This window comes from Ambystoma mexicanum, chromosome 10, assembly GCF_040938575.1.
Source record: "Ambystoma mexicanum isolate Mex_15411 chromosome 10, UKY_AmexF1_1, whole genome shotgun sequence".
In the NCBI taxonomy this organism is placed as follows: Eukaryota; Metazoa; Chordata; class Amphibia; order Caudata; family Ambystomatidae; genus Ambystoma; species Ambystoma mexicanum.
In genome coordinates this window covers 1,516,353,602-1,516,366,031 of record NC_090932.1, presented here as the reverse complement: position 1 = coordinate 1,516,366,031, position 12,430 = coordinate 1,516,353,602, and the positions used below count along the sequence as shown (strand labels likewise).

The 12,430-nt window shown below is 43.1% G+C and overlaps 1 protein-coding gene across 1 annotated transcript in view; it reads right to left on the bottom strand.

The window, feature by feature from the left end:
• Positions 1-12,430, bottom strand: part of DNAH10 (dynein axonemal heavy chain 10) — a 2,725,177-nt gene that overhangs the window by 298,689 nt on the left and 2,414,058 nt on the right. The window contains exons 65-66 of the mRNA XM_069619694.1: positions 11,460-11,733; positions 5,949-6,053 (exon numbers count right to left, since the gene is read on the bottom strand). Of these exons, the coding sequence (XP_069475795.1) occupies positions 5,949-6,053; positions 11,460-11,733 (379 nt within the window). The remainder of the gene's footprint in view (positions 1-5,948; positions 6,054-11,459; positions 11,734-12,430) is intronic.

Genomic DNA, 12,430 nt, shown 5'->3' with positions numbered 1-12,430 from the left:
AACTAACCTGTCGAAATATTACAACGAAATATCATCTTATCAATGTGAAATGCTTTGGATACAATGTATGTGCGGCTACAGAATGCCTTTGATTATAGACTTAGTGCAATTGTTATATGTCATCGAAAAGAACCTAAAGTGTAGGGAATTTCGCTTAGATAGATCGGTTAATGAGCTTTTAAATATATCAGCTGATGAGGTGGCAGTGCACTCATTATATGCTTGAAAATGTTACAAGTATTTATATACTGATGAGAAATCATCGATTTTAATTTTTTGTATATGGCATATTCGAATGGAGGTGGTGATAATGTGTGGGTATGTATAAGTTACGTTTAGCATAGTATTTAAATGCGAATAAGGTTTTGCGTAAAGAACCGTTATGTGAGCTCATCTGGTATTGTGAAAATGGATTTTATGGTATAATGATGTTTTAATAAGATAAGAACGTGATAAAGTAAAATGCTAATTGTTGTAAAGATCAATTTGTATCGAAAAACAACAATGAAATAAAAAAAGGCATGCAATTTCTCAAGGCTGTCATCTGCCTTTTGGCCAAGAAGATGTGAGCCATAAAAGAGCATATCAAACAGCTTTGCTTGGACATCCTGCGCAAACCCTCACTTTCAGAGGTCTTGCTGCGAGTGGGTGGGAGATAGTGTCTATAGCCTGAAAATGTACACAGGGCAGACAGAAAAAAAACGCAACTGTTATCTGGAGGCTGCAATTAATGTCAAGGATATGCTCCCCAGCAACACTTACGGAAGAATTGGTGACCTTCAAAGATAACTGAGTGACTTGATATGATTTTGTCAGTGCAGACCTATGAAGATGAACTGTTGCACATTGGGTAACTTGGACTGAAGACCTCCGCTTTTCTTAGACTAGGGCTGAAACAACCTGTCCACAGCTTTGTTTTTCCTCTGTATCTTTTGCACTGTTATTTGAGAAATCATCTTCTGTTGGAGACATTAATCCCATCTCAGTGTTTTATGCAATAAACTTACAGTTTATGGTAGTTATTATATTGAGTGTTTTCTTGATCCATCTGTCTGTGACATAGCTTACCATGAAAGAAAAGGTAAAAGAAGCAAGCAGGAACAATATAAACCAACACAAAGCATTGGGCAAAGTCCCAATGTTGACAAACGGCAGGCAAAGCAGTGGGAAAGTGACCGAACCAGCAAAGATTCTTGTGCAAAAATGCCTTCAAAATAAACTGATCTCCAAAGGTTTCTTTTCTAACTGGTCGCAAAGAAACTACTGGAAGAGGATGCTGGGAGTTTTGGAGCTCTTCACTGAGATAGGTCAGGGTGGGATGTGATGGTACAGGTGTATTTTGCATGTTTTTTTTTATCATGCCGCTGGTAGGCAGTATTACAAAGTGCACTGTATTGGTACACAAGAAAAGGCAAGTTTGGTGGGGTGTTTTACAGAAAGGAAAGCAAAGATGATGTGTTTGAGATGGGAAGAGAATGGTGGAAGGAAGATATATGAATATGACAAGGGTTGTCAGATATTTGCATCTGCCGCTATTTTTTAAAGCAAGCCCACATTCTTGTTTGTAGAGCAAAGTCAACAAAATAAATGGATTTACACTGGTGCATATGCTTTCGCATCACCGGGGCAAAGAACAGCCACATTTAGTCATTATGCTGCTGCTACGATTTCCAATGTAGGTACAATGGGCCAATGGATGCTGTCTGAGTGCTGGAGGAAATAACGGAACAGGAATGTTGCTCCAATTGGTTAAAATCCTGAGATTGCACTTGTGCAAAGCCATGCCAGATTCTTCATTGCTATGTCCACCGCTGGTTGCAGCCTTGATGCCCGTCGAGGTCGTAGACCACACTTGGGGGCTTTGGCCTCCCTTATCTCCGACTACAGAAGCTGAAGATAAAACCTGCTGTGAAAGGACATTTAAGACAGGGCAATGAGAGGTTGAGTGAACGTAATGGCAACCAGCCATAAGGTGGGGCCTTATCTGCCATGGAATACCAACTGAAAAAGTGAAAGTTGATGTCACAAAGGTTTTTTAATACATCTGAACATCTGGCATTTGCGATTGACAACCCTCCAGATCAACATTGTTCAGCTTGTCATGACATGATGGTAAAGTCTGTGTTCAAATCAGGCTTGGTCCCAACCCAAAAGGGGTAGTCCAGCCCAAACTGCTAGGTTGCCTCCCTTCTGCCGCGACCACAAGCAACCCTGGGCCTATTTCGGCCTCATTGGTTGTCATCACTGGGGTGTAATCCTGGGTCTTCAGACATAGCAGATTCTAGACCACGACTGGATACACATGCCCAACTCTGGAGAGACATTAGATACACCACAGAACATAATGGAGATTCACAATGATCTGCCAAGGTGGCGTGATACAATTTAATAACTGGACATAATGTAAACTGGTGATGATGTGCTTGTAAGGTTCAATTATATGCACATACAAACATTGAGAGAATAATATTTATTCAACAAAATATATGGTGCCTTATAACACCATGTACCTTTGATTTTTTGTATGGTGCTTATATAGTGTTCATGCCATCCAGGTACTTTAAAGCACCAAGGAGAAATTGTATGGGTCCAGACTATAAGAAGCAGTAAGGTTTCAAGTGCCTCTAATAGCTGTTAAAGCCTGGTCCTAGCACAATGGAAAAGCAGATGAGAGGCTCAAAAATGAGTGCTATATATGTGCTGGGATGTAGACCAGTGTGTCTCATGTGAATGTCCTTGTACCATGGTCCTTTTTATTTTGTTCAACTTTATTTAATAACGAAGAATGGTTACAAGGCAAAGAGGACTCATTGTTTACACAACGCTCATTAAAATAAGTAACCTAAGCAGTCAACACACTGTTATATAACAAAAACAATCTACTTTTAGTTATATAAGAAACATCCCAGATGGAACTCACAGACTCACATCCTTAATCCTGCAACAGAGCACATGACTCTGCAGCAAGGGGTTAGTGGGAACAAGGAGCAGGCGGCCTAAACACCAATATAACATTCAAAATACAATGGTTTAAGAGTTCTTTATAATTTCATGAGATGACCAGCCAACTCAACCGTAGCAAGTCAGTAAAATAGATGCCGCGCAAAAGACAATTGGCCCAAATCCCCACCTCTAAACACTGAACAGTCACCAGGCAGTACAGCTGGAAGACACAGAGTAGTCACCCTCCTTCAATTTGGCCTGCACCAAGAAGGGCCAAGCTGCCTTCGTCTGTTGAACATATAGGTTTTCCTATTGTAGATTTCCCTCAATCAGTTCAACCACTTATTTACTCCCTGTGACTCTTGCCTCTTAATCTGTTTGTCCCTAGTTAGATTGGGGAAACATGAATTTACCAAACCCCCAAAAAAGATCTTCTGAGACTTGACAAGGGTTTGAAGTACTGTACTTGCTTCCGTAGGTTGCGCAAGTTCAGCTGTTACAGTACCCTTAGCAGACCTGTTGCCCTTCATTCCGCACGTAACCCTTTGGACCATCACGGACGTTACGTAGCCTTGAAGTGCAGCTCAGCCTACAGGAAAGTAAAATTTATATGTCTGAAGCTTTCCTCCTTATTAGGTGCAGGCCGGCCTATTATACGCAAATTGGGTGTTGTGGACGCATTTTCAAACATCTCATATTGTGCCTTACTTAGGGTGCATGATAGAAGTGATAGCACATTCTCAAAATCTCTAATACAATGATATTCCTCCAACTCTTTGGACACCTCCAGAAGATCGCATTGGTAGAGTCAACGCGGACACTAACAGCCTCCATAGTAGATTCCAAATCTCTAGATTTGTCCTCAATGTTCTTGGAAGTGGCCTGCATGGAGTGCCTGCATCAGGAGTGACTGGCGTGTATGAGGAGACTTGGGAGACCTCTGCACTGCTGATTGCTCCACTGTAGTGACCATCAGTGCCCCGCTTCTGCTTGCTCTTGTTGTCTTTGGCTGACATTGTCACCAGGTCCTCACACAAGCTTGAGCTACTACACAGAGCAACTGACATCCCCAGAGTAAGGAATGAAGTATCCACAAAGCACACATGGCCCCACTGTCTCGAATAGCCAAGGCCAACACCAACTCACTGATACTTATTCAGGGCAACGGGAGGAGAGTGGGGCACTGTGCTTTACATCTGCTCAGAGCGCTGTCCTGCCAGGCATCTACATAGACCGCAAACCTGCCCCAGTGCCTTATTTCTCAAACGCAGGATCACTTTAGTGGCACCGGTACACTGTCACAATCAGTTCTACTCTGGACATTATACCACAGTTAGTCCACAGAGCCAAAGAGGCTCCTAATGCTCACTTTCACACAGGGTGCCACCTTTTTGGGCATTATCTGGTGGTGTGTCAAAGTCTAGGCCACTTGCATCAGATGACAGTGATAGTGGGCAGTGATACTGGCATGAAAAGTCAAATTGCGAGCTCCAAATCACAACATATCCCACAGAGCACCATCCCACCACTGTCCTGCAAGGGCAGAGCCCCCAAAAGGGAGTCCTCACAAGAGCCCCCACTGTCAAAATGGAGCCCAACAAACTCCACCCCACCCTGCCCTTGTTAATATTGTTTAAGAAGCTAACACTGCATGCTTCACTCATGATATGCAGGTTCACTTAACAAATTCCCCTATTGTCTGAATTACCAACAGAGAATCCAATGCTGATGGACTTTAGGTATTGCATTGTTAAAGCATAGGAAGCAAGAGACATTTTGGCTACCGGTTACTTAGTAGAAGACACAGAGCCTCATGTATAACGTGGCAGATCAGTGGGAAAAAACATGGAAAACTGCTCTCTGAGCTTTTTCTCTGCATCTACCCATTATTATGCTGGTTGGGCATGAAGGGTTTCTATGCAGTGTGGGACACCACTAAAGAACAGTGTACCATAGCTCCCATTCTTATGCTGGTGGGGCATGAGGAGGTTCTATGCAGTGTGGGACACCACTAAAGAACAGTGTACCATAGCTCCCATTCTTATGCTGGTGAGGCATGAGGAGTTTCTATGCAGTGTGGGGCACCACTAAAGAACAGTGTACCCACAGCTCCCACCTGGTATCTCCTTTAAGCCACAGGGATCACGATTTTGATCCCTGCATGCTGGCGTAATTTCAAGGTATAAGGCCCAATTTTCCTGTGATAGAAAATTGTTGGCGAAGTCAATGGGAAGCAAATGAGGAATGACTGGCATCTTGTTTGCTGTGGTGGCTGCCATTTTACATCAACGATGTGTGCAGGTATCTCAGCATGCTGTGGAGAAAGGCATTAGAGCCTGGGCGGATCATGGGTTTCTGTGCCATTCAGCGCACAAATAAATTTGCTAACTGGGGCCAGATTCCAGAAGCATTGCACCGGTGCAAGTGCAATTTTGCACAGTATTAGAACTAGTTCAATAATTACCCGAGTGTAAAAAAACTTAGTGCCTGATTTACACCGCGTTTTGAAATAGGGTTTCGCCATTGTAAAACGCTTTTGTAAACCAGACCCATATACTTTTAAATGCATTTTTTTGCACTAGGGCAAACTCTGCCATTGTTGCTAATACAATTCAACATTGCACCTGCCATGGTGCAAAGGTTTTCTAATATGGTCTCAATATGTTTTGCCCTAGTGCTAATACAGTGCAATTTTGTACTGGCACAGTGCAACGTTTCTGCAATCTGGCTCCTAATCAGCATCTGCTTCGTGTGTAAAGGCATCCGAATTGAGTAAAAGTGCAAGAACGCACAGCTGTGCTGCTGTCATGTGCTTTCGCTCTGGTGGGGTGAACAGGAAATAACTTTACAGGAGAAGGAACAGGAAAGTAGGCATGAAATGGACTGTTATTTCTCACACAACATCATGTGTATGATATTTTATGGAAGGGAGAAGCAGAGACATATAACATAGAAACAAGCTGTTTTAAGACACTGGAATTAAAGCAATATTCTTGTTTTACTACCTTTCAAAAAGAATTCCAGCTCATCTTGTGGCACTCTGTTGTCAGCTTGTTCGATCTTGATTGTCATATTGAAGGAAAATAGCAGCTTATGTTTTTCAAACAACCCTTTCAGAATAACAGAAAACAAATGTAGGTTAGTCTCTTATTGACTTATTGATAGAATAAAACTATCCTTGAATGGCCTACTGCAAACATTGCACACATCTTATTCTTCCAACTCAAAGCCACCATTAATTATTAACTTTAAACAAAATAAAGAATAATCTTCACCTTATTTTTATATTTTGTAATGCATCTAATATGCACTTTCGGTCAGTAGGGTCTGGGTCTTTTGTGCCATGACACAAACACAATCCATAAAACCACATAAAATGGTGATCACATCATATAAATAAGCAGGTTTGGCGGCTACACACCCAAGAGGCAACCAAGCATCCACATTGCTAGATCTACCCAAACAGTTCCTACTTGAGGAGCAAAGTTCAGGTGACGCACTTACGTGGACATGGCAAGTGACCCACACAAAAGGTCTTACAGCAGCATTGCGGTCCAGAATCATGTTTATGTGGAAAGTTAGTTGCTTTGAGCACTCTGAAAGGCAGAATTGCTGGATAAGATCTTCCTGTGGCTAGGCAATTTTAGTAACATGCCGGCTGCCCTATGCAAGTATCAAAACTTGATAATAGCAATGTGGCAGCCATAACAATAATCACTTCCAGGGGCAGTAATACCAGGTTTTATTGCTACTGTAAGGAAGGCATGGTATAAAGAATAGACAGACACAAGTGATCACAGTTCAAGGGTGTTTATTAAACGGTATAGGTAGGGTGGAAAAACGCCTAATCTACACCTAAATCTAAGATGGGAGCAAGCTACGACCATCAAATCAAAATAAGGCAGTCCTAGTGGCGTCTTGTCAAATAAAAGGGCCTATACTAAGAAAAACATATTGCCAAACCTTACGCTAAATACAAAAGAGTGTGGGATAGGGCACACAAGAAAGAAAAGAATTGTTCACAAATAATAAGTCTGGATGCAGTGATCGTGGTCTCCCTTCCCCACGTTTTGAGCACGGGAAAAGGCGGGAATCTGGAGCACAGCACACGTTTGAGCTTTCCCAGCAAGAGATGACGGTTCTGCTTTCAATTATCAGGACCGTCGATGGCCAAGTCTCTTTCTTTGTAAAAAAAAGTCTCTTGCCTTCCAGGACCTGATCTTCGACTCCTGCCTTTCCTTCATCCCTCATATTCAGAACATCGCCAATAAATCCCACTGTCAGCTCTTCCTTATCAAAGGAACTCTACCCTTCCTTGCCTTTGCCCAGAGACTCAATGTTACCCGTGCTCTGGTCCTCTCCAGGCTAGACTATTGTAATAGCCTCTTCCTTAATCTAGTCCACCCTGCGATCGCTCCAGTTAACCCAGAATAGGGCAGTAAGTCTTATCCTTGGCCTCAAGCCCAGGGACCGCATCTCTCCTGCCCTACAAAGCCTTCACTGGCTCCCAGTCACAGCATGGATTAAATTCAAATCCCTTTGTATCATCCACAAGGCTACCTGGGGCCGGGGACAACTCTATCTTCAATGTTTCCTGACCAAACACTTCCCTTCTAGACCCCTGCGTTCCTCTAGCACCAACTCTCTGAGTATGAAGTGGTTTGCTAAACAGAGAGCTGGTGGTCGATCAATTTCCTCGGCAGGCTCCCTTCTGGGGAATAGCCTCCCTCTCCCTCTGCGACTTGAGCAGGACGTCCTTAAATTCAGAAAAAGCCTCAAGACCTTTCTCATCACCTCTTCCGTCTCGCCCTCTCTTCCTTGCTAATCATAACGTAGCATGACTGATGTGCAGGGCCCTGATGTATCCTTGGGGCCCTGAGCCTCCACATCTCTCATCCCAGCCGCTGTCTATTTTTTACTGCACTGACTAAGGCTCCCATGGGAGGTTGCACTTACATTCTTCTCTTCTTATGCACTTCATCCTGAGCACTTCTCCATGACCACCACAGCACCTACCGCTTACCCCCCTCCCTTCTGCACTTGCATGTTCTGAACACTCACAAGGCATAGTAGGTTTGTCTCCCCTCCCTGCTATTCTCACTATTTGTAGTACTATTAATTCAATTATTTATCTTTGTTGTAATTCATTGTCTACCTTCCCCTGTCCCCACCCTTTGCCCTGTGGGCGCTTTGAAACAGTTTTTGCTAATTGTATAAGCGCCTAACAAATGACCAATAAATACACAAAAAGTTCCTTTGCAATGGTACGTTGGGTGATGCCTTTTCACCTAGGGATCCCCCTCTTCCTGGTTCAGACCCTTCTCGAATGGTTGCTTCCCTCCATCAGGTTCACCACAGCTTTCCACACAATCTCCTTTGTGATATTCACGAATCTTAATCTCTTAAACAGTTCATTCACCATGGAAAACCCTCTGCCAGGTTCACTCTTGTCAATAAACTGTTCTTTCCACTTACGATGTGGGATTCACTTCCCTTAGCTTTACGATCATCTGCCGGTCAAAGACTTCCAACTGTACAGAGGGTTTTACCAGACCTCCGTATGACCACTTTGACCCTTTTCTCACCTGTCCCAAGACCTTCTGGTAACAGTAGTTTCAACAATCAGGTCGAGTTTCTCGAGTGAGCACCCACGTGGTGCCCGTCTCATCTGCAGCTGGCTTTCCCCTTTCACATTAACAGTTCTTTATGCTTTCCGCAATCAGTCGTCTGTTACTTTTGTTCAACACAGTTCGGTTTGTTTATCGGTTCTCCCCTCGACTCACCGGCTGTGATGAACCGCTTGGCTTTCTTCGTATCTGGAGTCAAGGTTGGTACCACGGTAGCAGGCATCTCTCTGTCCTGCTTATCAGCATAGACACACTCTGTGTACCGTTGACATCTGCTGCAACACACTTGGGCTACTGTTCGCGGTTTTACGATTCCTTCTTCAGAGGTTTCAAGGGCTTGGGTTGGAAAGGGCAAGGTCGCTTCTCTCATTGTCAGCCTTTGGGGTCTCGCCGCCTTTCTCCTCCTCTTGAACAGCCGTGTCTGGATAGCTGTCTCATTGTGCAGTTTGCCTTGCTCGTACTGTGCTTTTGTGCTCCACCTTTTATCCCTGTGGGGAAGGCAAAGGGCCGTCAGGTGTGTGTGATTCTGGTCAATTGCCTGACTTTGCCTGACCCTTGTGTTGGGACATATATACATATAAAACTGAGCAGCTGCATGAATAATGTCCATAATCCTCTTGGTGAAATATCAGCATATTTGAATGAAACTAATTCAACTGATGTTTTGACTGTTCACCATTGGTTATATTATTGTCAGCCATACTGGATTAATTTCAGTTATACTAATGTACGCCCTGAAGACGGCCCAGATAGGGTTGAAACACGTGTTGGCATGGTGTTTTTTATGGAACATTAAAAATTACTGGTGCAAAGCAAACATTTGTTAATTCAAACTACTTTTCAGGTTGAAATCTAGTGAACTTTATATATATACGTAATGAATCGTCTAATTAGGCTTAATTGAACACCAGCTGGAAGCGCAATTAGTGCGGTGATTCTTAAATGTTCTATTCAACTTTTTGAAGGGTTTCCTGAGAAATTATTCTTCATCCCTCACTACTGACGCATACCACTTACACTACAGTGCACACATCCACCACTAATATATGAGGTATTCCAGATATCATTTTTCTTGTGCGCACTTCCAAGCATAGGATTAATTTCTCAGTTTTGATTTCTATCCTACAGGAGAACATATGCTCTCAAATGGATCTGTGTATTTGTTAAAGTGCCTCTACCTACACCTGATGTGATTATTAGAGGTACTAATTACACTGTTGGTGTAATTGCTTCAATGCCTAAAAATATTTTCTATACATTTATGTGCAATGCTTTTTTAATGTATGTATAAATATATTTGCTTTTAATTGTTGATGTGGGTTGCTGGCACTCATTCTGGACACTTGGCCTTGTTTTGTTTATTACAGATAGTTACAAGGTCTACAGGACATGAATACCAGAACAAAAGGTCCTATTTGAAAATATTGGTGACATTGAGCGCAAAGAGCAGCTGAGTGCAAAATATTGCTTGCAAACCTGGTCAGAGAGCGTAACAGAGTGTTGAGAGGGAATGATGAATTGAGGTTTGGGGGACGGACTTGCACATGACTCAATTAAGCGATTCTTTGTATCAAAAATTCAATACTGACCCAATTTCATAGCTTCTCATGAAACAGCCCCTTGTTCAGGCCTATATATCCCTTGGCTTCCATTTATGGATCAGTGGACACTATAGCTTGGTAGAATGATTGGCATCATAGAAACCTACTGAAGAGCTTCACTGTGGTTAGCTAACTCTACTTGCCAGAATTCAGCTTAAGCGTTGCTGCCCATTCATAGGAAGACAGTAGTTGATCCGCTTCTTAATATGCAGTTACAGTGGCCAATTAGAGCAAGTTAGAAAATTCTGCAGGTCAGATTTTTACACGCTTGGGCGGGGGTGTTGCTAAATCTGGAAAAGATCTGGGGTTATGGTAACCTTTTGGTTGTAGCTCTCAAGCTTCTATCCGGGTCTACAACCAAAAGACGTGGGGCTATGGCTCCCTGAGCCTCCCCCCCCCCGAATCAACGCCTCTGAGCTTGGGGAGCATGATCTACCTGTAGCATGAGGACCACGGAGATTGCAGAATCTTTTAAGTGAACTTTCTGTCAGGATGCAAATGTGGCAAGTGTTTTTCGCATGATGATTCAACAAGGTTCTTTAATGCTGAGATGTTCTTTTTTGTGACGTATTTGAGTGGGACAGCTAGATGTTTTGTATAATTGTAAATACACCTTCACCATTGATAGACTCCCCCTAGTAACATGACTCAAGTGCCTACAAAATATTGGAACAACTTTGCAGCCATCTGCTGGGGGATACAGTATTTTAAGCATCTATCTTTAGTTTGAGTTCCTTACATCTGAAGAAGGGGTGTCCAGCCTCAAAAGGTCAAGCAAGTAGAAAGAGAGCAGAGGAAGCTCTTTTTAATTTGTCTGACTTTAAGAAACATGCAGATCTCCTTATTCACAAATGGGCCCTCCATTTCTGAGGGGCTGTGCAGCATGCAGACATCCACCTCTTCATCAAAGGGAAGGTTTAGTTGAGGTAAGATGGCTGGTGCAGGGCAGTGGAGGAGTTGTAGTTCAGAGGAACTAGAGAGGTGCAAAAGATGGGAGTCTGGAAATCGGGATACAAATAAAAATGCCCAGAAATACCCCCTTATATGCACAATTGCAAAACGGGCTGACACAGAACATGCGAAGGTGCGCACCTTCAGACGCCCTTCCTGAAGGGGGTGCAGCTGTATTTGGCCCAAGTGAAAGAGATGAGCTAACGCATTAGATCACTTGAGCCAAACACAGTTTTGAGAAGAGGACCATTTGTATTCACGTCTTTTGTCCAACAGAAGCTGTCATTTATCTACAGGGGAGAAATGCAAAGATGAATTCACACACACACACACACACCTGTGCAGCCGTAGTTGTAGACATTGAAGGTCAGAGTGTCCATGATGTTCCTGAGTCTTTTGGGCAGAACGGCGTCCGGCATAGACTTTCGAAGTGAAAAATCAAATACGGCCAGAAAGGATGACAACGAGTACTGGTACATGGAGTTTACAAGTGCCATCTCCGACAGCACGAAGAAGAGGATGCCGCCCCTCTTGGCGGCCGGGCGATAGCCATCACGCAGCCGGTCAATGTCCACTGCTGTGCTCTCGGCCAGTTTCAGTTTTTCGGACACCTACACCATAGTTGGAGAAAGATACAAAGAGAATAATATATTGAAATACAAAATGTATCACATCACTTACTTAATGACTACAATCTGAAAGATCTTTAGAAGACTGCATGGTACATTAGAAACGAAAAGCAGAGTGATGACAGTTTATTTACCACAGAGTAACAGAGCCATTACTTTAAAACTGGTACTAGATGCATAAGCCCGTAACAGACCATTCATCCATTTATGCAATAAGTTACCCTTTGAGTACTCGAATCTCCCTTGAAGATTGTTTGATGCTTACCATGTAATGCAATGTGCAGTTAATAGGCATTCATCTTTGTGTTAACAGTAAATAAGGAACACACCGGGGGTTCATTTTATAAGTGCTAGTAATTACCCTGAGAGTAATGCGGCCAATAAGACTTACCCTCGGTTTTCCGTGCCTGTTTCGCACCAAGTGCAGAAACAAATTGTTAATGCCACCTGCCATGTTGGTGTATGACTGGCACCATTAATATGAATCCGCTCTAGTTTTCACAGGTGTAAAAACAGGCGGAATCAATAGCGATGCAAGTGCGAGTGGACTTGCTGGTGTATTTCCATCACAGAGCTGCTGGCGGAAGCAGACTGCCCGTCAGTCAATACCGATAATGGCACGGAGTGTAATTCATTAGTAGATTACTGCAAACATTCCTAAATGTCAAGCCGGCTTCAA